The sequence below is a fragment of the Corvus moneduloides genome, chromosome 23 (genome assembly GCF_009650955.1).
Source record: "Corvus moneduloides isolate bCorMon1 chromosome 23, bCorMon1.pri, whole genome shotgun sequence".
In the NCBI taxonomy this organism is placed as follows: Eukaryota; Metazoa; Chordata; class Aves; order Passeriformes; family Corvidae; genus Corvus; species Corvus moneduloides.
This window is the reverse complement of record NC_045498.1, coordinates 243162-269876: the sequence shown is the minus strand read 5'-3', so window position 1 is coordinate 269876 and position 26715 is coordinate 243162. Positions and strand designations below refer to the sequence as shown.

Genomic DNA, 26715 nt, shown 5'->3' with positions numbered 1-26715 from the left:
AATAGAGAGCTGCACAAGAAACCGTAAATTCTACTAAGAACTAGATGTTCTGGCTCTGCATATTTCATTTTTAGTGTTGATTTCATCGTGGAACTTGATCTGAGGGGCTAAAGGGAAGAGGTTTAACTAACACAGTGACTCACAAAAGAGCAAAATACCTTCTCTTTGATGTTCCCAAAGATTGACATTGTTAGTCACATTAGAAGCTCTGGATTGGATGTCTCTCTGGGCTTCAGAACTTGCTTTTTTCCCGCGTTCAAGTCTTTCCTGCATTCAATTTCCTAGAAACATTTGAAGGTTGAGATTAATGATTGGCCATTATGGTGAAAAAGAGAGAGCTGGTTTAGCTGAAATGCACAGCCCCTGGAGATCATAGCAGGGCAGTTATCATGCAAAGTTCATATTCTTTCCAGGTAATTTCCATTTCTGAAAAACCCACCAGGTTGTACCAGGGCCATGTAAAACAATCTTTTTCTTTCTCTTCCTAGGTTTCAAGGACGGAGAATTTAATTGGACTTCCTATCTGAAGAACTGCAAAGCTCAAGCAGCTCCAAAAAGCCTTTTTAAGACCCTCAGCAGTGTAAGTGGTGCTATGTAATAGAAGGGGTTTCAGTAGGTCTGGTGCTAAGTGAGTTTTGACCAGAATATTTATGTGGTTTTAATATGCTCATGTCAGAGGTACAACCACGGTACAATCAGATGCAAACTACTTCCTGCTGTGTTTTATTTTTAAGAAGGAAAACTAGTACAATTTTTCTTCCTTTCCCCAGTCACTGACTTTCCGGAGAAAGAATTTGTATTTCCCTTCCACTTTAATGCTGGAGGAAAAGATATACTGAACCATTTATTAAATATATTACAACCGTCTGTTTTGCTGTGCCCCTACAGTCGGGATATTTGTGTCACTTTCCTCTAATTTAATCATTTCCAAAATAATTTCTGGTTTCCAGCAGCATGCTCATGTGTGCCATGGGATTTATTATGGGGCTGTGGATCTTGAGCATTTGTCATCCTTCCCCCACTGGTGCTTTCTCAGTGGTTGTTAACCTCAGTTCCCTTGAACTCCTTGGTCCTGTTTCATGTTACTGTGATGACACCAAGCTGGTGGATTGGAAGCTGCACATGGACAATCCCTGACTCCAGCAGGATCAGGGCCCAGCTCTGCCCTGCTTCCCACTCAGTCACTTCTCCTTGAAGACTCTCCTAATTTTTCCACCAGTAAAACAAGATGTGCAGTGCTCATTATCCTCAGCAAATCACTGCAAGGGGTCTCAGCCTGGGGGTCTGCAGTGGTGGGTGTTCCTGGAAATGCTGTTTTTTCAGCCACATGAGCTCTTTTTTAGCAATAGTAACAGTCATTGCCAGAACTCATGGAAATCCTGTCTGCAGACCTCTTGGCAGTAACTGTAGTGTGTTTTGGTCTGTGGGTTTTGGGGCCAAAGGAGTTTATAAGGGGGATTTCAATGGCCAAGAACGTGGCTGATTTCCTTTTCCTGGTGTCCTGTTCCTCAGCCTGTCACACCTTCTGGGTTTCGTCTGGGAATGAAACTGGAGGCAGTGGACAAGAAGAATCCGTCCCTGGTTTGTGTCGCCACCGTCACAGACATGGTGGAAAACCGGCTGCTGATCCATTTCGATAACTGGGATGAGAGCTACGACTACTGGTAAAAGATTCTGTTTCTGATACATGTCTGCAGCTAGACTGGCTTTGTTCTGCTCTTCATCTATGGGTAACAGCTGAGATGTTAAATGCTGGCACTAAAGTTGGGATCTTCTATCAGTTTTTAGGCATCTGAATAATTACTTGGGGTTTTCAGAAAGAGCCCAGTAGTTCCCTTCCCATTTGGGCAGCTCAGTGCAGAACCAGTGATGGTGGCCTGAGCTGTCTGGGAAGCATTGGAATAAGAAAACTCCTTGTGATGCCTGAAGGGGCTCCAAGAGAGCTGGAGAGGCGCTTGGGACAAGGGATGGAGGGACAGGACATGGGGAATGGCTTCCCGCTTCCAGAGGGCAGGGATAGATGGGATATTGGGAAGGAGTTGTTCCCTGTGAGGGTGGGCAGGCCCTGGCACAGGGTGCCCAGAGCAGCTGGGGCTGCCCCTGGATCCCTGGCAGTGCCCAAGGCCAGGCTGGACATCGGGGCTGGGAGCAGCCTGGGACAGTGGGAGGTGTCCCTGCCCATGGCAGGGAATGGGACTGGATGAGCTTTAAGGTCTCTTCCAACCAAACCATTGCAAGATTTTTCTTTGTATTTCCCTTTCTTTTGGGATAGCTTGAATGCCTTGAAAACCTGGTGTTACACATTCTAACGAGGTAGTGCTTGTCTTCTACACCGTGATCACACCCACTGAAAGCATCTGCTCACCCAGCAAACACCTATCAGACAGCGTTTGAAATCCTGCCTTTCTTTTTGCTTTCCATCTGACTGGTGCCAACTTTCCCTCTTTGATTCAGGTGTGAAACGAGCAGCCCATATATCCGTCCTGTCGGCTACTGCCAAGAAACTGGAACCCCACTGACAACACCACCTGGTAGGTTGCAAGTGAGACTTACTTCCTGCCTCAGCCAAAAAACCTGCAAACTGTATCTTCCACATAATTACATGTTTGCAAGTTCCAGGTTTGCTTCAGAACTCTTTACTGCCTGAACAATATTACTGTTCCTGCTTTTTGCCACTGCAATTTATGTTGTTTCATAGTTCTTTCAAGAAATGGAACAGGGTTTGGTAATTTATAATTGAATTTGAGTTTAGAAGGGAAAAAGTGAGAAGGATTTCCAGCATTTCCTTCAAGGTGAGCTGGGAGAAGAAGGGATCAGTTTCATGATTTCCTAGATGGAATTTCTGGAAATCACAGAATCACAGAGTACTCTGGGCTGGAAGGACCCCCAGGAATCATTGAGTCCAACTCTTAAGTGAATGGCCCATAGAGGGATTGAACTACAGCCTTGGCGTTGTTAGCACCACGCTCTAATGGTTTCCTAGATGGAATTTCTGGAGTAAGTGAAGCCACATCTCTTTCTGCTGGGCTGGAATTTCGTAAAGGAAGAGAATGTTGGCAAATAAGAGAGGGCAGAACATACAGGGAAACCAGTGTTGTTCTCAGGCCTCAGAAGTGCTCATTCACCTTCAAAATAGCAAACATAAAAAAATTAAGCCTGACATTTGTCAGACTGACAGCCCTGGAGCAAGAATTCCTGTATTTACTGCGTTCCAGGTTCAGCGGAGCGGGAAGCACTGCACGGCCCCTCTGCACAGGTGGCATTGGCCTCAGTGCATTTGCTGTAGATGTAGAAGGGGTTGTGAACGTTCCCTCTCAGCAGCACCACATCTGTCCCTGCTCCTGGAAAGTTCAGCAGGGCTGGGCTCTGCAGTTCTCTGCTCATGTCAGGATTTCCTGTGCCCCCAACAAAGCCTGCAGCCAGTTCTGGTCTCTCTGCTGAGGGACTTCAGTGCAGCGGTTTGCAGACTGTGCTCTGCATTTAGTCACTGCACTCTCCTGCCAAAAGGAACCCGTGCTGGGGGTAAAAATTACTGAAATAGAAAGAGGAAAAAAGTAGAGCAGTTTCTTAAATGTAATTGCCAGGGAGGGACATCCCAGTGTTGTTAGAGCAGCACGCCCGTGGAGCCTTTTCTCTCCAGGCTGCTGGTTTCACTCAGCCTGGGTGAGCGGGCAGCAGGAGAGGAGAAGGTTCTACAGTCTTACAGGCACTCACATGTAGAGTAGTTAATAAAACAGGAAATTAATTTAGTGATGCCGTTGCACATCACAGAATCCTCTGACTAGTTCTTAATTGGAGCTTTCTCTAGAGAACAAGAATTGATTAAGCTGTACAGAAATGAGCTCGCCAGGGTTCAAGCCCAGTCCAAAACTGGGGCATAGATAGAGCTGCTCTGGGTGCTGGAGGTGGGTAGGAGCAAACAGGCTGCTTCCCAGCACCATCCATCCACTGTAAGTGCCAATTACAGTGTCACAGAGCTGCCTTTTTGCTGTTTGTAACAATACATGTGGGGCTTCTCTTACCTAAATATTAATTCTGTTTTTTCAGGATACAAGGATCCCAAAGGCTTCTCATGGGAGAAATACTTGGAAGAAACTAATTCCCAAGCAGCCCCAGCAAGAGCCTTTAAACTGGTGGGTGAATCTCTTTGATTGTTCTTGCTCAGGTGCTGTTATCTACCCTTTTTTTGCTAGAGGCTTTGTTTGAGGGTGGTTCACCTCATCTGTGCCAGGCGAGTGAAACTGTGGTTTACTTTAAGATCATCTCAGTGCTGCTAAAACAAAACACACAGCAAAATACAAGATTTATTTCTTTTTTAATACTGTGAAGAGCTGGCTTGGAAAGGATTTAGACTAAATATCTTCAGTGGCTCCATTAACAGATTTAAGTGAAGAGCCTTCAGTCCACACAGGTAACTGTGTGTTCCAGAGGAATGTGGAAAGTGCCTCACAGAGGGCACAGAGGGGAGAAAGAGTGCAGTCATCTGGTGCCCCCTCCACAAGACGTTTTAAAAACCTCTCTAAAATTCACCTCACAGTTGTGCAAATCCGTATTTCCTTGGCTAGTGAGGCTGGAATTAAGGTAGAGAAGTTCATATCAAGGGTTTATGTGTGCTAATACAGATCTTAGTCCTTCTGGGGAGGAGCCGGCTGTGCCCTCCACAGAAATAAATGTGTTAACAGATGAAAGAGCATCTCTGCCAAACCCCTGGGTGGGCTAGGACCATCCTGCAGACTCAGTGTGAAGGTGCTTCTCTCAACCTTAGGACTGTGAGCTTTTGTTTGTTTCACTGCAGTTCAGTGTATTTGTCTGGAATCTCACTGTGAGCTGAAACAAAACAAAAGCCTTTAAAATAACTGTACTTTTAAATTGATTTTTTTTCCTTCCACACTGCTGGCTCACCTTGCTAAACTTTGCACTGTGTTTAAAAACTCTTCCATGCCATCGTGACACTTGTCTTGGTTCCTTTTGCTGAAGCGGAGTTGCAGGTTTATACCTGCTGCCCTCCCATGTATTTTTGTGGAAAGGTCTTTGGGACTGAGGAGGAAAAGCAGTCAGGGGGACCTCAGATAAGGGAGGCAAAAATCCAGCCAGACAGATTCGATAATTGCCAGATTTCAGCGGTGTCCACTTGAGGTTGGTGCAGGCTACAAGGTGGTGTCAGGGAGGTGGAAGAGGTTTTTGCCTCTTCAGAGAAGTGTAAGGCTTTAACTGGAGTTACCAGAACATCCCTGGGATTGAGGTTTCCCATAGCTGGGAAGCACCTGGGAGCCAGAGGGCAGGATGAGGAGTGAAGGCTGTCAGTGGGACACAGCTGTTGCCCCCAAGGGTGGACTAAGCCTTTTTGAGCTCCTAAAATCCCAATAGAGCTGGAAAATGTGAACTTAAAACTCCCAGCCCAAGTCCTCAGTAATCTGCTCTTGTGGCTTCTTCCCTCAGATTTCCAGGGTCTAAAATGTGGTGAAAAATGTCATCTGAACATGAGGGCTTTGCTCAGGACAGGCAGCCTGTTCAGTACTGTGAACTCCCTTCTTTGGATTCTTCCAAAGTGTCTTCCCAAGGGGGATGCAGCTGCCTTGTCTGCCTCTGCAGCCATTGTTCTGCTCCTTCAGGTATCAGGCTCTGAGAGAAGAGTGGAAGGACCAATTCTGGCTCTCATGAAACTCCAGAGTGCAAATTAGCATCTAAAGCTGTGTTTCAAAAATGAGACAGAAAAGAAAAGGTATTTGATATATCAGCAGTTAATAGAACTCTTTCAAGATCGAACCTCGTTATTTTTCTGGCTTGGTTGGACTGAAGCGCAAATAAATGGCAAAGCTATTGATTTTTTAAAAATTATTGTTATTATTATTATTATTATTCCAGCTAGCAATTACAGGAAATCAGTACATAAAAATGCAGGTGGAGAGCCAGAACAGGCATTTCTCACTGAATTAGCTTTTAACAATTTTAAAGAGCTGTCTTACGCAGTCTGGAGACACAGGTCATCAGCACAAATAGCAGGTCTTGGGTCTGGCTTTCTGCCCTCTCCACCTGAAAACTCAAGAGGCAGCTCCAATATAAGTATTGCTATTTCAGCCCATCCTCTTGGGCTGCCACTTCCAAAACATTCATAAGCTATTTCCAAAAGGGCAGCAACCCTTTAGCAAGGCTTAAACAAAGAGCTTGGCTCCTCTTCTGGGCAGGATTTGGACCTTGAGCACTCAGCTCCTCCTTCAGAGAGGACAGACAAGATTGGCTGGTTCCGCTGCTCTTGCAAATAAAAGCAGTTTAGATTGTCTATTCTCTGGTGTGTCTGGTGTCTGACAGCCCGTGGATAGGTGTCTGTGTCGGGTGAAATGACCCAAGAGGAACTTCAGGTTTGGAGTTAAACCCCTAAGCTCAGGGTGCATCTCCTTCCTGCCCCCTGGCACAGGCAGTAAAAAGGGTAAGGAAGATTGGGAGGGAAGAGTGATTATAATAATTTCATTAACCTGGCCATGTTCAAATAGACAATTTATCATTTCTTGCTGCAATCCTGACCTCTGTGTGCAGAAGTGAGAGGGACATGTTTTGAATGAGCATCCATAACCCCCAGCTGAGGAGGTCAGAGGAGGAATTTGCAGTCAGATAAATGGAAACATTGGTAAAAGCTGTCTGTTGCTCAGAGGTTACATAAGGTGCTGCAAAGGGCACATATCAGTCAAAGGACATTCTGGAGTTTTCCCAAAGTCTTTGGGGTTTGAGGAGAAGGGTGAGTGAGCCACTGCAGGGGGACGCTCTGGGGCCGGAGCTGCTCCGAGTCCCAGCACGGCAGCTCCCAGCAGCAGTTCATGAGCAGCACAGGTGGTGTCATAAGGAGCAGAGGGTGACCTGTGTAACGAGGGTGACTGTGACAGGCAGGAGCTGTGGCTGATGCCAGGGAGGACGTAGGGTAATGAAGAGAGACTTCACCCGGTGGCGTGTTCACATGTGCACAGTGGGGAACTGGCCACTGTCCCTGCTGGTGGGAGATCACTGAATAGTCAGGGTTGGAAGAGAGGCTGGAGATCATCCATTCCACCACCCTGCCAAGGCAGAGTCACCCAGAGCACGGGACACAGGTGGGTTTGGAATTCTGCATCCAGGTGGGTTGAGAGAGAGACTCGCCAGAGAGGAGACTCCACGCCCTCCCTGGGCAGCTGTTCCAGTGCTCCACCGCCCTCCATGGAAAGTTCTTCCTCATGTTGAGGTGGAACTTCTTGTGTTTCAGTTTAGGGCCGTTGCTCCTTTTCCTGTCGCTGGGCCCTGCTGGAGAGTTTGGCACCACCCTCTGACACTTGCCCTGGAGATATTTATATGTACTGTTGAGATTTCCTCTCAGTCTCCTCTTCTCTAGAAGGCCAGGTCCCTGCTGTGTGGGAGGTTTGCTGTCAGGCTGGGGAGGCCGTGTCAGTGGAGCTCATGGTGGTTCCTGGCCTTTTGTCCGTGAGGGAAGGGCCTCTTGCCCTGGCTGGCACAGCTGCTCTGTGCTGAGCCACCTCAGGCTGCTCTCCAGCAGTTTGGGGCTGCTGACAAACACTCAGCTCAGTCCTCTTGGGAACTCTGATTTTAACGTCTTGGAAGCTCTGATTTTAGCCTCTGAACAGTCTGGCATGTGAGATAACCCAAAGCTCCAAAGGCAGCTCGGGGTGGATGGAAACGGGAGCACATTTCATTCAGAGCAGGTACCAGCTCTGAACTCCAAGGCTTTTTAGCATTCTGCTTACAATGCTCTCTTCCAGCGTCCTCCTCACGGATTCCAGGCTAATATGAAGTTAGAGGCTGTGGACAGACGAAATCCCATCCTGATAAGAGTGGCAACAATCGTTGACAAAGACAACCATCGCGTTAAGGTTTGATCTTGCTCCCGAGGGCACAGCCTGTGCTGGGAACGCCGGGATGGGCAGCGCAGGGAAAACACCCGTGGGAATGAGGAGCAGCAAATAGCAGCCTGGCAGCTGCTGTAGCCTCCAGGCCTGCCCAACTGGAAGTGATTCCTGTTGCTTTGCTTTGCTGAAATCTGATGGAATCGGCCTGGTGTTAGTTATTGTTCTAATGTAACTGTTTTGAACTAACACTTGACAGGGTGATGTCCCATCTCCTGGAATTTTCCTGTGATCTCCGTGATTGAAGGCAGCATGAGTGTTCTGCTGTGGGAAGCTGCCTGACTGGGGTTTTTTCCTACCAGGAAAGGAAAACCCAAAGCAGTTTAAACCCTGGTTACATGTGGGAAGTGGCCTCATTCTCCAGTACAAATTTGTCACATACATGCATTTTAACTTAGTCTTTTCATGCAAATATATTGCCAAAATAATCTGTTTTGCTTTGGCTTCTGAGGAATTAAGTGTGAGCCAGCTAAAGTGGAGGCTGCAGTGATGGAGACTCCATGGCCACAGGTCTCCTTCCCAAAGGATGATAACGTGGGCAGGAGTGGAGTTCACTCCCCATTATCTGGTTGATTCTCAGTCTCATTGCTGTGGACAAAAGCCAAGCTTTGCCAGCCCATAGTGGCATGAAACGGAATGAATACATTTAAACTTGGCTGCATGAACAACCCAGTAGCGTTTAAACTCCAGTGATCCTCAGTCTTTGTTAACCTGGCCTGGATCTGAGCTAACTATTACCAGTCCCTTCATCCAGCAGAAAACTGTAGCTCATTCACTGCAAAACTCACTGAACTTGTTGGCTTTTATGGTGTTTTGGGATCATAAGAAAACAGAACAATTAAATAAGTATTTGTGTTTGCATAGCTTTGGACTTTGAGTGTTAGAGCACCCACAGGCTGTGGGGTGACAGACTGTGCCACCAGAACGTGGTTGTTCTGTAGAACACAGGTGCAGGAAAACAGTCACACTGAGCACAGAGATGACTGTGCCTGACTGAAAGATTGATCTGAAAGATTGAATGAATCAGCCTCAAGCTGAGCAAGGTGAAACAAAGGGGGAAGTTAACATAAAAGCTGAGTCATGCCCTGAACTGTGTCTTTCCCTGAGACTTTTGCTTCTTTCAGATACATTTTGATGGCTGGGACCATCACTACGATTTCTGGGTGGATGCAGACAGCCCTGACATCCATCCAGTGGGCTGGTGTGACAAAACCGGGCATGCTCTGCAAGTGCCTCTAGGTAAGTACAGGACACCCTTTGGTACCCTGGGTAATCTCCTAAGTGCAGTCTGCTCCTCGCGTGCAAATCTGTTTAACTTTCTTTTTTTTGCTACTGCCAGGTGCTGAAGACCCAGAGGATGCAGTGGGACAGGCGTGTCCTACTCCAGGCTGCCAGGGGATCGGGCACGTGCGGGGCCCCCGATACGGAACACATTACACGTATGTGGATGAGTGCTGTTAGTAACAATGATAATGATGATGATGATAATAATAATAATAATAATAACAACAATGCACGGAGCAACTGCACTGCACTGAAATGATCTCAGGATGGTTATTCTGGAGATAGTTGTAATTGAAATCACAGCTCCCTCTTGTGTCTAAGCGGACTGTTAGATCATAAATTCTGTTTATACCACTATAATCATTATAGCTGCAATGCAAACAGATTCATTCACTCCAATTTCTACATTCCATCAGTACTGGAGGAGTTCTTTTTGTGAAATATACCCAAGAACAGCATGCAAGGAGACAGTGAGGAGAGGGCATGGGTAGGATGTTAAAGTGTAAGTGAGGAGAGATCGCTCATGTTTTGTGCTCTGCCTTTTGATTTCTTGTGTGCTCTTGGAAAAGGAAGCTTTTTCTCAAGTAAATTATTTTAAGAGCAAGAAAACAATCTCAGGTGGGAGGCCTGAAGACCTGGTTGTTTATCATGTAGTAAAGGGCTTTGAATTTTCCAGACTGAAAGTTGCAGAACTCTGTTGATTCATGAAATGTTGTTCAGATAAGCAGATTACAGAGGATGAGCTCTTCTTGCCCTCCGAGGTGGCTCTTTAACAAAATGACTTTGGTTTTTAATTCTGCCATATAGTCCCCTGCTTTCCCACACCTAGAGCTGGGTAACAGCCCTTCCCGAGAGTTTGTGGCCTCATTTTTTCTGGGTTTGTGATGGATTTCTCTGCCTGAGACAGGGAAGACTGTATGACTGTAAAGCCTTCATTGCCCTCTCTCTCTGGTTTTTGTTTCTCTGTCACAGCTTAGTTGGCTGCCCATACTCAGATGTGAACCTCAGCAGAGAGAACCTGTTACAGGACCGGCTGAGTGGGGAGAGACCTTCCCCTGGGAACAGCATGCAGAAAGCCAGGAGGCTGGAGACCCCTGTCCCCTTGCTGGGAGCGGGGGAGTCTTCTCAGGGGGACTCTTCACAATCCAGGTAAGCTGGATTTTACTGTTGGCCAGGTCCTGGGGAACAAAACCATTTACAAGGATGAAAACCACCGGAATTGGCAGAGAAGCAGCAGAGCATTGAGTTCATCTGTCTGTAATACTGACCTGTGCCCCAGACACTCTAACACAGAGCAGTGCACTTTTATACCCTCATATGCCTTAATAGGTTTCTTGATTCCTTAATCCTGCTCTGGTCAAAGGAAATTGCATTCTGTCTCCATAAATTTTCCCTTGCTGTTTCAATTTAAAATATGTTCTTTTCCTTCGTTTCCTGTCCTAAAACTATCAAGCCAAGGTTGTTTTGCGCTATTAAACTGTAACTGCGATCCACCCGGGGTTGGCTGAGCACCGTGTGTGTATCACTTAGCAGCAAACAAGCTGAGCTCTCTCAGATACTTTGTTGTCTTAAAATAAATTCTTGCTATTGAGCAGCACTGAAGGAAACTGAATCATTTTCAGTCTTCACAAATCCAGTCTCAATAGGGCAAATGCCAGCAATACTTCAGTTCTTTGTTGTATGTGAAGGCTTATCTGTATTTTAAGGTTCATCTTTTTGTTTGGATTTATAACATTTTCAGGATCTGTTTGTCCAGAAAAAAGGAATGAATGCTTCTTTCTCCTCCCTGGCCTTCATGGCCGAATTGCTTCCTCCCAGCCCAAAACTAAGCAGGCATCTTCATTCCCTAATTTCTACACCAAAATTGATTGCATTTCAGTGGCACTGTTACCATAAAGCCCTCTCAGGAGATTTGGGATTCTCACAGAATAAATGGCATTCTAGAATTGTAATATATTTATTTTCTTCTAAGCATTTCATTTCCTGATAGTGGGAGGTCTGAATTCAGCCTGTAAATCTGGTATCACCCTGCTGCTTGTCCTTCCTTGGCCAGCTCTGTAGCTCAGTTTATGCATCAAACTTAGTCATGGAAACTCTTAAATGTTACCCAGAGGTATCAAGATTCAGAAATCTTAAATCTCTTGCTTTCACCATAACACAGTGGTTTCCTGTAGCTGCTGGGATCAGAGCCTGAGTCCACAGAGGCTGATTTATTTCACATAAACTCTCTCAATCCGTGCAGAAGAGGAACAAAGCACTTTGTACTCATGGAGGGCAGAGGAAAGTTCTGCCACAAGGTGGTGGTTGTTGCTCTCACTTGCCAGGAGCAGCCAGCTTTGCTCTCCTGTGGGAAAAGGGAACAGAGGATGTCAGCTCAGCTACTGTCATTTATCTGTCTTTCCAGAAAATCTGCATCAGACAGTGAAAAGTGGTGTCAAAGCAGCATCCACACTCCATCAGAACAGTTGGAAAACAGTCAGGAGAAAGACTGGGGAGAGGAGAATTCCTCTGCAGACATCAAAGCCACACCAAAAACGTAAACAAGGTTTTTGTGGTGTATTTTCATGCATTAACAGTTGTGTTTCTTGATGCTGCTGCTGTATCTGAAATAAAGATGTAAATAACAAACAGCTCAATTTGATCAGAGTTTTGCAGCAGTGTTTTAGAGTGACATGGTAAATCTCCTCCCTTCCTCCTGATGTTTTGGGCCCTCTCTTTCCTGCAGTAAACTCAGATCTGAGTTCTGGCCATGAATTTAATAGAACAGCCCTTCACTCAGAGGGAGGTCAGGGATGGAGCTGTTGCTTATTTTAAGAGGAAAAAGTTTTTAGTTTCTATAAATCCTATTAATCTTTGTATAGAGAAGAAATTACATCTATTTCTGTATCTTCTGAAATGTTTTGTCATTGATGCTTTCAGGCTTGGGTGCTCACATGCCTATATCAAGTTTCAGCTGGTGAAACAGGAAAGCAATGGGAAAGGTTGGTTAGATTTTATTCCTTCTTTCTCTGTGTGTGCCTATCTCTGCAATATCCCCACAGTCACGAGGAGCATTCAGAACTTCACAGCTTTTTTTGCCTTTGATTCCACAGTCAAGAGAAAGCACTTGCTGGAGGTGATGACAATGGTAGTTTTTCTTCCTTTAACGAAGGAGGAGAAAGGGTAAAATTACTTAGAAGTGAAAGGTTTAATACTTTGTAGAGTGGAGCCTTGTATTTATTAATGGAGAAGACAAGTTTGCACTGCTTTTTGTGCCGCTGCAAACTCCTCTGTAGTGACAAGGGATTCCAAACAGGGGTCAAGGGAGACTTGCTCAAAACTTAGCAGATAGTTTAGGTTCCATCAACCCCTTTTTTTAGACCCTTATGGGTATTCAGAAACATATTCTAAATCATTGGAGGACTTTTTAAATGTTCTCTTTGCGATGAAAAAGAAAATGAAAAGCTAAGTGGAAAAACAGTGGGGTTTTTTTCCTGGTACATGACAGGTTAAGTTTTCAGAGCAGCTTTCTGCTATTACTTTAGGAAACCATATGCTTAACTTTCAGATTTACTATAAAAAGCCATTTCAGAGAACGGAGCTGACCAGGCTTTTAGGAGGATTTAACATGGTAATAAGTCTCCAATCAAAAATAGCTTAGCAGGCAAAAACTGGGACAGGTGCCTGGATATTTTTTTTTTTTTTTTTAAATACTCATTTTTACCTAGTGCTGAGTTTTGCAGTCAGAGCTGAGGGCTCTGCCAGCTCCAAATTGCAGTTGCAGCTGGCAGGGAAAGCTGCCCACTCTCCCTTCACATTCACCTTCCACAGAGTGATGGAAATCAGGGGAGGGAAATGCTGCAATAATCCACTGACCTGTAATTTCACAGGTACCCAGAACTTTCCTCCCAGCTACGTTTGAACTATGAGATCACTGCTTCTTCCTCAGAGGGAAAGTCACTTGTTTATGTCCAAGGATTAGGGCTCAGTGGAGAAAAGGAATTGGTCTGAGGTGGAAGCAGTGCCCACCCAACAGGGACATGGCAGTGGGGGAAACCTTGGGCATGAGTGGGACCTCCTGGAGCAGGAGGTGGGGACAAGAGCAGCTGCTGTCTGTCCCCACCACTGCAACAGTGCAGCAGGGGAGGAGGGGGTGACAGCCACAGTGTCCTGTGCCTTCTCATCACCAGGAGCTCCTGAACTGAGCAGTTCTTACTCAGACTTCCATTATCATCCCTTGGTTTCATTATTAGAAATTTGATGTATTGGATGCTGTCTCATGTCCTTTAGGGATGTGGAGATGAGCTGAGGGGGCACTCTGGGACCAGGGGAGTGACTGTTTACTAGGACAGGCTTTACCTCCAGAGCTGCTTCCCCTTCGGCTGGGGGGGAGCTGGCAAACCACGGCAGTCTGCTTTTTCTTTGTATTTTGGCTGCTTTCCTTGTGCTTTCCACGTAGTGACTGCTCACCCCCCCCACCTTACACCCCAGCCCACTGCAAGCCGCCGAGCAGAGGCAGCAGCGGCCGCTGCAGGCACACAGAGCGTTCCCGAGGGCTGGGATGTCGCGGGAATGTCGCGGGGATGCCGCGGGAATGCCGCAGGAATGCTGCAGGGGTGCTGCGGGGATGCTGCGGGAATGCTGCGGGATGGCGCTGAGCAGCCTGCGGGGCGGGGGTCGCGGCAGCCCCCGAGCCGCTGTGAACCAGAGGAGTGTTTCCAGCTTGTTCCCATCCTCTGCCTGGCTTCCTGTTGTATAACCAGCACGTCTCTGTAGGACCATGACTCTGCACTGCTCCAGTGATCTCATTAGGGAGGGGTGATTTCTTCCTCCTGTTCTTGCCTTGGTTTTCAAAGCTTCCATCAATTGACACATGAGGAGGGAGTTGATGTCTGGAGGTACCTTGAGCACTCCTGGCCTGGGAGTCTCCTGGGGAGCGAGCCCAGGCCATGCTGGCAGCACAGAGCTCTGGCTACAGCTGGGGCTGGAACGGTGCCATCAGTTCCCAGCCGAGGATGCTGTTACCAGAACTCCTCCACCTTGTCAATAAAATGCTGCAAACATCTTCTCTGTTAGCAGCATGACATCATTTTCCAGGGAAGAAGCTAACGATAAAGCCTCCAGCCTGGCAATCTTATCTTTTTTTTCCCTTTCTCCTGCTCGGGAGGGTGGGGAGAATGCCCTGAGAGCTCAGTGTGCCACACAGGAGCCGTGCCTGGCTCTGCTCACCCTGCCTTGCTTTCCCCTCCAGGCTGTGACCCTTTCTCCTGCTTTGTTGTAGTTGCTCCTACTTGAAGCCTGGCTCTGACTCCTCTTGTTTCCTTTTCCAGGCCCTGATTTGGATCTCCAGCAGGCCCTCCACCAGTCTATCTTCATGCCTTCCCTGGCCTCTAACCCGACCCACCGCCTCCATCTCTTCTGGGAGCAGCACTGCAGGCTCTTGCCGGAGGTCTCGGGCCTGACAGCCAAACAAGTTGCCAAATGGACTGTGGAAGAGGTGAGTTACCTGTTCCTTGTTCGCTCTCCTGGGCTGCAGGAATGCCAGAGCGCTCCTCCTCGGGAGTGCTAATTGGGAGACATCTTTATTTCCTTCCCTTTCCTAGGCAGTGCTCCTGTGTTTGCTGTGAGTGTGCCACAGCTGACTCAGCTGGAAGTTAGACCCGGGACCCTGTTAACCCTCTGGTATCCACAACTTACTGCCCTCAATAGGATTCCCTCCCTCCCTCCCTCTGTTTATTTACCCCTCAATCTCCCAGTCCTCAGGCCTGAAGTATCATTCTGACAGCAGATTCCCTTCCTCTGATCTCCCTCCGCCTCTCCTGTGACTTTGCTGCTGATTCACTTTTACAGTGCAGAGAATTCCAAACTGCGCTGTGCATGCCCACTCCTCCTGCATCTCCCTACTTGATTCCCTGGGAACAGAACTGCCCACAGCCTGACCTGATTTCTGGCAGAGGTAGCTGTGCAGCTGGAGATGTGTCTCTGCAGCTCTTGAAATGTCTTCTGTAATTAGGTGGTGTGTGAAAAAGCCAGAGTGTTTTGTGTGCTGAGTAGTTGGTTTTTGCCTCGATGCCTTGGGCATAAATAATATTTCTCTCTGCACTTGGGAAGTGGTGACAATTTGGATCCTGGTGCTTAATTGCAGGACATTTAATTCCAGAGAAATGTGCTGTAGTGTTGTGCTTGCAAGGATGCAGGGAATCTGCAAAGCAAGAAAAAGGTACTGCTGTTCATGATGCAGAGAGGATCTTCAGAGACTTTCTAAAAGTGCATTTTCCCTAAGTGCCTCTTAACATCAGATAAATCCAGTCTTGACTTTGTTCTTCATGCGGGAGGAGTGGTAGGAGTCTGGTGGGATTGCAGTGATGTGGGAAATGGGAACCACAGCAGTTGGGAAAGGGACAGAGCAATTAGTGTTGATGTTTTAAAACTTAGTCCTTTTTTATGTTGAGTTGTTGTGGTTTTGTGGTGGTGTTGGGTTTTGGTTATGGTTTTTTTTAATTTTCAATAAAAATGTGTTAGAATTAAATTCATACCAAGGAAGAAAAAAAAATCTCTGAAAGATTTACTGTTCCTGTCCTTTTGGGAAAGCTTCCAATGATTTGTCCAAAAGGTCTTTTAGCAAATCAATAAAGTCAGAAGCAGATAATCCTCTGACATGATAATCAAAATCTCTTTCTTTTGGATAAAACAGGAGGCTGCTTCATGGAAGTACAGTGTCAGGATCCAAGCCAAGTAAAATTTGTCCTTTGCAGTTGACCTTTAAAGCAACTGCTGGGTAAATTTAACTGGGATATTAGTTTGATAACGAATGAGTGTGAGCAGGGACCACAGACATGGATGCAGGGCATTGGATATAGTGATTCCAACACAGAATAAACTGAACTCTGCTGCAGCCTGAAACAACCGGGGAACTTTTGGCTGCCAGTAGCAGTGTGAATGGCACATTAAAAAGCTCAGTTGCAGCACCAAAATGGACTGGCTGAAGTCATTACAAGTTTTATCTTGAATTTCAGTAAAGTGGGTCTGGTTTTGCAAATTATGTTCATCACAAATTCCCAGAGGAGTCAATTTGGGCTCTCTCTGAGCACTTGCAGGCTCAGCATGTGCAGTGCAATGTAGCCACAGGTCTGGGAGTTGAAAGCAGCAGGACTTGCTGTGTTTTAGGGAGTCCAAAGTACATTTGGTCTGTCGGCATTTGGGCTCCCAACGTCTTCCTGCAGGGCAAACATTTGCCTTTGGGTTGTGCTTTGAACTCTGCTGCGCAAAGGAGTCCATTCTGCTGATCTGAAACAGGAGTGATGGGGGTGTAAAATTCTCCTTTGGTTTCAGGCTGAAGAGCTGTTTTTATTTTATAAAACCCACATTAAGGAAAAAAACCTTGCTTTAATTCTCTGCTGGTTGAGAACAGCTGAAATGGCAGAGCAGCAGCAGCAGCAGTATTTAGGGGCCCTCAAGCTAGGAAAGTCGTGGTAACACTGAGCAGTCACTAAGAGTGGTTACTGTAATGCAGCTTTGGTATTTATTGAAAGCTTCCTGTCTTGTTTTCAGAGCACAGCCTATTGACTCATAGAAGAACATTAAGATGTGCTAGAGTTGTAGCGTTCATTAGTTAATCCTGCACCAAATGCTAATGCCTGGAGGGGGGTGGGGAACTGTCCTTGTGCCAAGTGTGAGTGGGGTTCTCAATCCCCGTTAACCCAGCGCCTCTCCGGGGCCTCGGGAGGGGTCAGTCCTGCAGTGGCTGTGGAAGGGGTGCAGTGTGGGGCTGCTTTGTCACCAAGGGACACCTGTCTGTGCTGATCTCAGTGTCTGTCACACATCAGCACCTCCCAGAAGGGTCACATCCAGTTACCAGGGTGTTCTCAGGATTACAGAGCTCTTTCCCTTCACCAGCGTGCTTTGGCAGTGTAGGAGTTTCAGCAAACAGTTCTGTGAGCCATGAAGTGGTTACAGCAGGAAGGGCCAGCAGCCTTTCACCTCCTCACAGAAAAGCTGTGATCCCACTGTGTTCCCAACCTGTGCAGCACCTGTCCCACCCTCACCGTGAGCCCCTCCAGTCTCAGCCTTTCCCAGAGTTCAGGGCTTCCCTGCCACCATTGTGGGGTTGTGTTGGTTTCCTGTGGTGTCACTGTGTTCTGTCCTTGTGCCCCGAGCCTCCCTCATCCCTCAACCGCCCCATCTTGGTTTGAGAACCTTCCTCCCCAGCAGTGACAGTGGCTCAGTGATACCTGGGGTCTGTCTTGTTGCCTGGGGACCTTCTCTCCCTTTTTCTCTCTTGCATCTTCCTTCCCTCTCTGTTCTCCGTTCCTGGTAAACCCCAGAGCTCCTGTTGTGTTCAGGAGGCCTCTCCAGTGGCGCCGAGAGCTTGCGGTGTCCCTACAAAGGACTTGTGGGGCAGATCAAAGGTCTGTCACTCCGTGTCAGTGACAGGAGCCAGCAGCAGTTGTGCTGGGAAGGACACAGGAGCAAGGCAAGCTCAGCTCATTCCCTGGAGATGTCTGCCAGCCTCTCAGTGCCACAGACACTCAAGAGCACTCAGCTCTTGCCCCAAGGGTCCAACTGTATTTGAAATTCTGGAAGGAACCAGACCCGGCAGAAGGATTTTCATTTGTGTTTTAATTATTAGCGGGGGTGGGAGACTCAAAAGGAAAGTAGTATTTTGTTACTGGTTACTAAAAGGAGTTTGCACTTCTACAGAAGAAAATTTGGAGTCACTGCCCAATGGAGATGTGGATTTTAGGGGTTCCCTTTAAGATGGAGCAGAAGAGAAGGACGAAGGAGAGGGATGCTCTGCTTTCAGGTTACATAACAGAAACCACTGGAGTCAGGGCTGCTCCTGCCAGGGCAGAGCAAACCTGGAGGGCACTCTGAGAGCCCGTTCCTGCCTGGTTGGAACTGGGGGGAAGGGAATGACTCCAAGTCTAGTGGTAGGATGATCTGGAGGTGCAGGGACATGATTTAGGAGAGACTTTGACAATTCTGAGTTGAAGGGAGCCTGTATCTGACAGTGACCCCTCCCAGCTGCTTGTTTGTGTGCAGGGAAGAAATGTCACATCTGCAACAGCTCACATGGTTACGCCTCATGAAGCAGAGCTGCTCCTGCAAGGGAGCATCCAATTAACAGGAGATGTTTGATCTGATTATGCCTCAATATACAAATCTCCTGTGAACCAGTGAGGCTGCAGCTGGAGAAGACAATGCACATTAAGTCATCCTTGACTGTACATGGGGCTGCTCCTCACACTCCTTGGTGTTACATAATGCAACCCCAGGGCTGCTTGCATGACTCCAGGGAGATTGTTCCAAATGTTGACAGATTCCTTGCTTAGAAAGATTTTCCCTAATGTGAAATGTAAAATTAACTTTTACTTGTTGAATCCTCTTGGTTCCGTGGATCCTGTGCACCTAGCACAGATTAAATAGAACCAAAACTCCTTTCCTTCCCAGCTCTTCTGCCTCTGGATGTTGGTAAACCAGCAGTGCTCATTCAGTTGGTTTATCTTGTCTCTTACAGGCATGTCATCGTGGGAAACGGTCTAAATCCTTTTTTTCTTGTTAGTTTTACTTTCCAACAGTATTGCAGAGAAAGTGAAGTCATGAGTGGGTTTAAAATAGTGTAAGCCATATACAGCTTTAAATCTGGAAAAATAGTGTTGATTCTGTGAGGACCTTTTAGAGGAGTGGAGAAGCTGGATTCTTACAGGGAGAGAAATGGTCAAATGGCAATAGGAGCAGTTATTGCTGGTAACCAAAACATGCAGAGGAGTTGCAGCAACAACCCAGCAGTGTTTCACGCAGCAGTGTTTTCCATCTATATCCTTCATTAATATGAGAGTTTTGACTATTAAAGTTTAAGTATTCTTGCATAGAGAATTCTCATACAGAACTAAGAGGGTTCTGCTTGATGGTGTCTCATTTTAATTGGCTGTGTTTCCTTTCTCTCACATGCAATTGCAGGTGGTGAGCTTTATCCAGCGTTTGCCTGGCTGCAAAGAACAAGCGTCTGTGTTCAGGGAAGAGGTAAGCGGGGTGTGCCCAGACCCTGTGCTCAGATCCCTGGAATTATGGCAGAGAGCTCAGACCTGCTCAGCCGTGTCATTGCAGAGTCTGTGGTATTTAGGAGGCAGCCTCAGCATGGAACTGAATTCCAGCATGGCTAATTGCATCCTGCTGCTTTAAATTTCCCCTGCAGTTCCAATCCCTGAGCTTATGCTTAACATCCTGTCTTGGACCGTCATGCCATGGGTTTGGCACTGCTCTAAAGATGCCCTGTTGGAAGGGTTAGTGAGGATCTCAGCTGCTGCCTCTAACGAGGACATGTGCCTGCTCCTCCTGGGGAGCCTGGCAGGCGCAGGGTTTCCCAGGAATCGCTGGCTTCCCCCATGGTCTGGGCTGAGAGCAGGAGGGGAACCTTTCCTTTGGACAAGTAGAGGTTGGGAAGTCAGAGCATGTCCTGTGTGAGGTGTGTCCTGTCAATGTCCTGTCCTGACCAGGCTGGGCTCTGGTCCCGTTCCTGGTGTGGTCACCGTGGCTTCTGGGAGACCTCCAAGGGCACAGGGTGTGGCTGTGCTGGTTTTTGGCACACCTCTCTAGGTGGAGCATAGTCAAGGGTCTGTTGGGTGCTTCAGCTTCCACTTACATTGCAGGTGTCACTTGGAGTTCTTTAGGAGCCCCTGATGAATTTACACAGATGTACCGTGTCCTGGCCTCATCCCATGGTGTGGGCAGCGCGTGGGGGGGTTCTGCCCCTCTGTCCTGCTCAGGTGATTCCCCACCTGCAGAGCTGCCTCCAGCCATGGGCACCAGCTTCAGAAGGATATGGAGCTGCTGGAGTGAATCCAGAGGAGCTGCTCCAGGGCTGGAGCCCCTCTGCTCTGGAGTCGGGCTGGGAGAGCTGGGGGGAGTGTTCACCTGGTGAAGAGAAAGCTCCAGGGAGAGCTCAGAGCCCCTTCCAGTGCCTGAAGGGGCTCCAGGAGAGCTGGAGAGGGACTTTGGATGAGGAGTGACAGGACAAGGGGCAATGGCCTTTACCTGAAGGAGGGTGGGAATTAGAAAGAAGTTCCTCCCTGTGAGGGTGGGGAGACCACAGGGTGCCCAGAGCAGCTGTGGCTGCCCCTGGATCCCTGGCAGTGTCCAAGGCCAGGTTGGACAGGGCTTGGAGCAGCCTGGGACAGTGGAAGGTGTCCCAGCCCATGACAGGGGGAGTAATGAGATGAGATTTAGGGTTCCTTCCAACCCAAACCATCCCATGGTTCTGTGATTCTGTCCTCAGAGCTCTCCTGTCTGACTGGAGCCTGAGCTCCAGGGAAGGGCTGGAGTCACTTCTCCTCCGTGGCAGTGACTGGAAAGGGCAGCTCTGTAATTGCTGTCTGCTCCAGAGCTGGCTCCCTTTCAGGGGGAATCAGGCTGCAGTGCGTTTTGTGGATTTATGTATCTGTGTTTTGTTTTCCCTTGTTTTAAAAACCATGCAGACACACACAAAATAGGAAGCAAAAGAAATGGGGGTTTGCATAAAGCACTGTCCCCAGCGTGACAATACAGTAGAATACTCATTAACTGAATATAGTGGGAATAGTGAAATTTACTCAAATGGACCCATCTTTCGGTGTAGCTGAGTGTAAAAGGTGTATTCAGTGGTGAGATGTACCAGCAGATCTTCTAATAAATCCAGCCATTCTCCATGTATTTTATTTCTTCTGGTGCTGAACACAGCGACTGCTTTCTGGTTCTGAGAGTGCCATAGCCGCAGTCTGGTTTAATCCTTATTTTCTGCGGCCTCAAAGTGTGATTCCCTATGCCAAACTAGAGGGGCTTGTGTTGTTTTTCTAGTTTATGCTCAAACCACATGGTCAGTTTGAAATTAAAACCCTTTTAGCAGTTTGGCTTTGGCCAGAATACAGGTGTGAGTGACAGGAGAGCTGAACTTCCCTGCACTGTCCAGGATCAGCCTCCAAGTGCTTCATGTCCAGGATAAATAAATCCCTGCAGACTTCCCTTGGTGGGGGGCTGGAGAGGGATAAGTTGCTGCTTACATTAGGAGTGAAGAGAACAAATTGTGCACAGAATTCTAAAACCCATCCAAATAAGATGGAACAAAGAAATGAATAATAAAGCACAGACTCGTTTCTAGGTCCAGTTCAGTCAGGGCAGGACTGTTTAAAATAAGCAAGTGTGAGGCAATGTGGTGAAAATGAAGCATAGGAATAAATAACATTGGACACAAAACCATTTTGAAATGTAGGACTGTTTTCCAGCAGTTTTCTGCTCCTCTTGACTCTATTATTTAATTTAAGCAGCACAGTCCCATTTGTTTCAAGCTATTTTTAACACATTCATTGCAGCAGTGTAGACTCGCAGCAGCTTGAAAATAAGATTCAGGGACATGGCGTGGCCATCTGTGGACTGGGAGCACTACTGTCATTCCCAGTGGAGGAATTAACTTCCCAGTTCCTCCCAGTTACTGAAGCGGGAGGTTAAGTAACTTGCTGAGGGTCTCTTGTCTGGTGAAAGGTGGGAAAACCGAATCTCGTGGCTGCCAGCTCTTTGCTTTAATTATGTGTTTTCTGGGTTTACTCAGTGTTTCCTCTTGCACCAGGCATTGACATCCAAAAAAATTCTAGTTGGGAAGACTACAAAAATAGCAGAATTGTTATTCTGGCTGGGCTGAGTGTCCGGTGGTGTGTGCTGCACTGGTGAGCATCAAGTGAGAGGAGGAGACGCTGTCAGTCTCTGTAAATGGACTTTAATGGAATAACTTAGGGAGACACATATTGTTTGTCTGTGTCCATTAATCTTTGGCTTCATCCCTGCAGCATTTGGGGTTTGTATTAATTATATCTGTGTTGTCTCTGTGGATGTTCTTGCTCAAGTGAATTTTTAACCTTTTCCAGAAACAGTATGTCATGATTTCACTCACTGCTACCTACAGCATCCTGGATTTTCACATGGTAGTATGTTAATCACTTGCTTAATATGCATCTAATTGAATATATCTCCTTGTTGGTGGATTAGGAGACTGTTTTTCCAGCCATATTGCATCTTCACTACGCCTTAGTCTATATAGCATGTGGAATCATGGAATGGTCTGAGTTAGAAAGGCCCTTAGAGCTGATCTCATTCCACCCCCTGCCATGGGCAGGGACACACCTGGAGCTTCTCCCTTTCTAGGAAAAATGCTGTGAGATGAGGTCTGTGCCCCTTGAAAAGGGGACATCGTGGGGTATAGGTGCCAGAACGAGGGAGGAATCCCAGAATGACCAGAAGTGGGAATCCTGCCTGTCCCTTGGTGGTTAATCCCTGTCCTGTTTGTGTTCCAACCTCAGCAGATTGATGGCGAGGCCTTCCTGCTCCTCAAGCAGAACGACATCGTCAAAATACTCAGCATCAAGCTGGGCCCTGCTCTGAAGATCTACAATGCCATCCTCATGTTCAAGTCTGCAGAAGACAACTGAGAGGAGGCCTTTGGCAGATCCCAGGAGGAACTGACAGGGAATGGATCTTCAGCTGTGAGCATTACAATGCGCCGGACAGGTGGATTGGGACTCGGACGTATTTTAAGTAGAACTTAGTAAAAATGGTTTGAGGTTATAAAAATCCTGCCACAGTCTGGAATATGGGGCAGCTTCACTTCCAAGAAGAGGATATTATTATATTTTGTAATTGAATTTGGTTTTGATATATCAATCTCTTTTTGAGATCGAGAAGAAACCTCCAGTTCTAAGGGGAATCCAGGGTAGCACTGGTGGAGCTGCAGGAGCAAGAAGAAAGTTTTGAGTAAAACTGGCTTTGTGTCCAGTGATAGTGCCTGAAAGACTGAGTGATCACCAGCGAGTTTAATGTGTTCTGTAATAAAAGAGAGGAAAAAGATGCACTTCAAAGCAACTCCCCCCTATCCTTCTCTGCTGTGACTCAGGAGCTGACCTTTTCAGGACTGATCGTTAAATTCCAGTTTTCCCTACTGGTTGTTGTGATACCCTTGGCTGCTGGGCTGCCTACACCCCAGCAGGAAGGGAGCATGGGCAGAGGGTTTCCATCAGGGATGGCTTGCACTCGTTCTGCCAGCAACCAAATGTCCTCATTGCTGTCATTGCCTGTCAGGAAGCAGGGGCTTGCAGGTGAGCTTTGGGTAGGCAGAGATCCCATACGGGCGTCTGCCACTGGAGACAGAGAGAAATGTTAGCTGTAATTCTGCTATCAGTGCTTTTGTGCAGCTGCTTCTGGGCCAGGAGCATCTTCTGGCAAAATGGCACAATCAGGAGCACTTGGGGGTTGGATGTATGTTTGTTCTCGTCCTCTCCACTGTCAGCCAAATGCTCAGAATAGGAGTTGGAAACCCAGCAGTGGCCAGAGTGTGTGTGAACAGATTTCCTAGAAACAAGTGGCTTTTCTTTTGAACAATCCCGACTGATGAGTGTGAAGTGCTTTGGCCTTCTCCCCTTGAGGTGGACTTCAGTGTGTTCTGCCAGAGAGCCGGAGGGCAGCAGCTCCTCTGCCTCCGGGAGGGAGGCAGGCAGAGCACACAGGGATATGAGATTGGAGAGGAATCGGGATTTAAACAGCAAAGTGGGGGAACAATTACTTCCCAAAAGAGAGAGTTGCTCTGTGGGGAAGGAGTGGAGCCTGTGGCTGTGTTCCTGCATGTGCAGCCTGTGCTCTCCTGGATGGGAGCACAGGCGGTTCCTGCTCCCTCAGAGCCCATGGACATCCTGCATGGGGCTTTCCACACGGGTACTTCCCGAGCTGTCCTCTCCCCTTGGGAGACGCGGTGGGTCCCGCTGGGCTGCGCTCGGTGTTCCCACCTACTCCTGGCAGCCCCAGCTCATGGCTCCCCCTCTGGCCACTCTCCCTGGCAGTTGTTTGGCTGTTCTAGAACCGCCTCAGCTCAGGCAGCCCTTGCACTCCTCATCCGTAGCTGCCAGGCTGAATCCTGTGTGTGGGAATCCCTGGGAGCACTGGGGCTGTGACCTGGTGCTGCCAAAGGAGGTTCTGTCCTCAGCCTCTGCCAGGCTGTGTGGATGTCGTGATCCATCCACAGGCACCTCAAACTCCCTTGGCATCTCTGCCACCAGCGTGGCTTCCCAGGAGCCATCGGGAACAGAGTGAACACGCTGCCTGTGACTGCGTGGTGACTGACACAAGGAACACACTTGTTCCCCCTTCCTGCGTCACCCACGTCCTTTGTCCAACCCTCCTGCTGCTGAGAAGGTTCTTGTGACTTGTCTGAAGCAGAAGGTTCCTTAAAATTGTAAGTAGAACCCACACCACTGAAGCCATTCAGTCCTGGAATAATATTTAGAGCAGTTTGTTTCCATTTTTTTTTTTTTTTTTTTAAATAAGAATTTAAGGAGTTTAAGCCTTCACAGAGAAGACACAGGTTTGGTGGGATGTTTAATAGCTGAACCATTAAATATCAGCCAGGCAGCTGCAGGGGAGAAATTTCTTGCAGTGTTAAGGACTAGGCAAGGGGTGAATTTAGTTTATTAAAATGCATTTTTAGTATGATAACCAGGATATTCACCAAAGAGTCACACATTCCTTTATCCCGCTCTGCACATCCAGTGTCGACATAAAGACTTGAATTGTAAGTGGCATGTCCTGTCCTCTGACAGAACTCGCCTTTGGGCAAAGCAAAATTGTTTCTTGACAACTGGAACAGAGGATCCAGAGCTGGGCTGTTTTATTCCTGGCTCTCCACTGACTTGCTAAATAACCCCGAGCCCTTCCTTGCCCCAGTTTCCCCTTCTGTGACACCCAGCCAGGTGGGGCAAGTGCAATTTTGCCTTTTTCTTGTTTAAAGCAAGCAGGTCCTGCCAGATTTTCTGTTTCACCTCCTTCCTCTGGGAGCCTGAGTTGGGGGACAGCAGATTGCTTCTAGCAATAAACCAAAATATAATATTAATTCCGTTTCTTTTACTATATATAGATGGAGGATGAAGAGAATCGGTTAAACAAGCAATGAGGTTCTAGTCAGTGAAATTATTCAAACAGAAGAGAAATCTTTAATCCTTGGGGCTTCCGAGCCAGCTGGATCAAAGAGGAAAATGTGTACTTGGAGGTTGTTCAGTGACAGCCAGCGCAGTGCTTTCAGCAGGGGGGAAGGAGGAACCTTTTAGGGATGGAAGAAGGAGGAATGTGCTTCTTGTGCCTTTTTTTGTAATCTGATAATTGTCTTTGCAGAGCAAGTAAGAATGTGCACACATCTATTACCCACTCCTTTCCCAAATATAGCTGTATTCCAATAAAATCCGGCAACTTCACAGGGCAGAAAGACTTCCAGTGTCTTCACTGGACACATTTAAAACTCCCTGATACTTACAAGATAGAAAAGAACTAAACCAGCTCATCTTTTAGCCCCATAACTTAGGAATTCATCAGTTGCTGGTGCCATTCTGCTTGTGTCAGGGAGTGTTGCTTGCCCCGTGCCCTGCTGCCTGTCCAAACCGTGCTCCGCCTGTTCCCAGCCGTGCTCCAGGCCTGTGGCACGGCCAGGGCTCTGCAGAGGCCTTATCTGATGCCTTGTGTAATTTGAAACGTGCACTTTGAAGCAAAAATCCAAAAGTTGTGGCTCTGTGGGGAGCAAAACTGAAGGTGGTTAATGCAGGCTGGGATTGGGAGGATGTCGAGTCTGCTGGATGTCAGCAGGAACCAGTTGTTGGCCCAGCTGAACCCAGGAGTCTCTTAGAAATACAAATATATTCCTTAGAAGCAGCCCGGAGCTGTGACAAGTTCCCATGGGCCAGCAGCGCAATTGGGAAGTTCCACTTCTCAAGATCTTATTCCTGGCTGTGGTTTTGTTCCCTTGTCGCTGTTTTTGAAATCCAAAGCAATCAAATTTTTTCTCCTTTTCTCTTTTTCTCCTCGGTTGGGAGTCCTGTTAAAATTTTTCTGTGCCATCACCAACAATCATCCTCATAATCCAGTAGCAGCAAACTTCAGCTCTGGGTAATGAATTGCATTAAAGTTGGACAGGAGCGTTTGGCGTCGCCGACAGCAAAACTCCGCAGCCGAAGGAAAAACCCGACACTCGGCCCAGGGATAAGCCAGTTCAGCTGTACGAGATTTCCTGCCTGCTACTTCTATGCCCTGCTTAGGGATTTATACCACAGAGAGCTTTAAGGTTTTTGACATCCCCCCCCATCATGTGATGAGCCAGCTTATTTTGGAGATTCCTGTTACTTGAACTGGAAACACGTGCAGGGGAAGGGAGCAGGGGCTCAGCTCAGCCTCAGAAATGTCTGCCTGTTTAAAACCAAATACTTGAGCTTTTCGACAATAGCCATGACCTTGCACTCCACCGATGCTTTCCTCTGGAAATGTGAATAAAATTAATATACGTTCACACCTGGTTTGTTTCTTCTGTGTGCGGGGCTGAGCCCAGCAGTGCTCGGGGAGGCATGGGGGATGTCTGCCCTGGAGGGCTGGCACGGGGAGGGGTTGGTCATCACGTTGTTGTCCTTCCCCTAAACCTAAATCTGGCAGTCACAGAACAAGGCAGCATCTTCATTTTTATCTCTTCTGTCTGTATCGCTCATCTCTGTACTTGAGCTCTCCTTGATGTGTTCAC

The 26715-nt window shown here is 47.4% G+C and overlaps 1 protein-coding gene across 8 annotated transcripts in view; it reads left to right on the top strand.

Annotated features, from left to right (window-relative positions):
• The window catches only part of LOC116454967 (lethal(3)malignant brain tumor-like protein 3), a 39892-nt gene extending 13402 nt beyond the window's left edge, over nucleotides 1-26490 (top strand). For 6 of the 8 annotated variants that reach the window (XM_032132197.1, XM_032132202.1, XM_032132200.1 and 3 more), the window contains 13 exons: nucleotides 489-580; nucleotides 1513-1664; nucleotides 2455-2531; nucleotides 4048-4133; nucleotides 7743-7853; nucleotides 9011-9125; nucleotides 9226-9325; nucleotides 10143-10319; nucleotides 11575-11706; nucleotides 12090-12151; nucleotides 14480-14646; nucleotides 19110-19172; nucleotides 22475-26490. In XM_032132197.1, the coding sequence (XP_031988088.1) occupies nucleotides 489-580; nucleotides 1513-1664; nucleotides 2455-2531; nucleotides 4048-4133; nucleotides 7743-7853; nucleotides 9011-9125; nucleotides 9226-9325; nucleotides 10143-10319; nucleotides 11575-11706; nucleotides 12090-12151; nucleotides 14480-14646; nucleotides 19110-19172; nucleotides 22475-22603 (1463 nt within the window). In that variant the 3' untranslated portion in view covers nucleotides 22604-26490. Of the gene's footprint in view, nucleotides 1-488; nucleotides 581-1512; nucleotides 1665-2454; nucleotides 2532-4047; nucleotides 4134-7742; nucleotides 7854-9010; nucleotides 9126-9225; nucleotides 9326-10142; nucleotides 10320-11574; nucleotides 11716-12089; nucleotides 12152-14479; nucleotides 14647-19109; nucleotides 19173-22474 lie in introns of those variants that run through there. The other 2 variants (XM_032132198.1, XM_032132204.1) reach the window with 2 other exon arrangements.
• The last annotated feature ends 225 nt before the right edge of the window (nucleotides 26491-26715 follow it).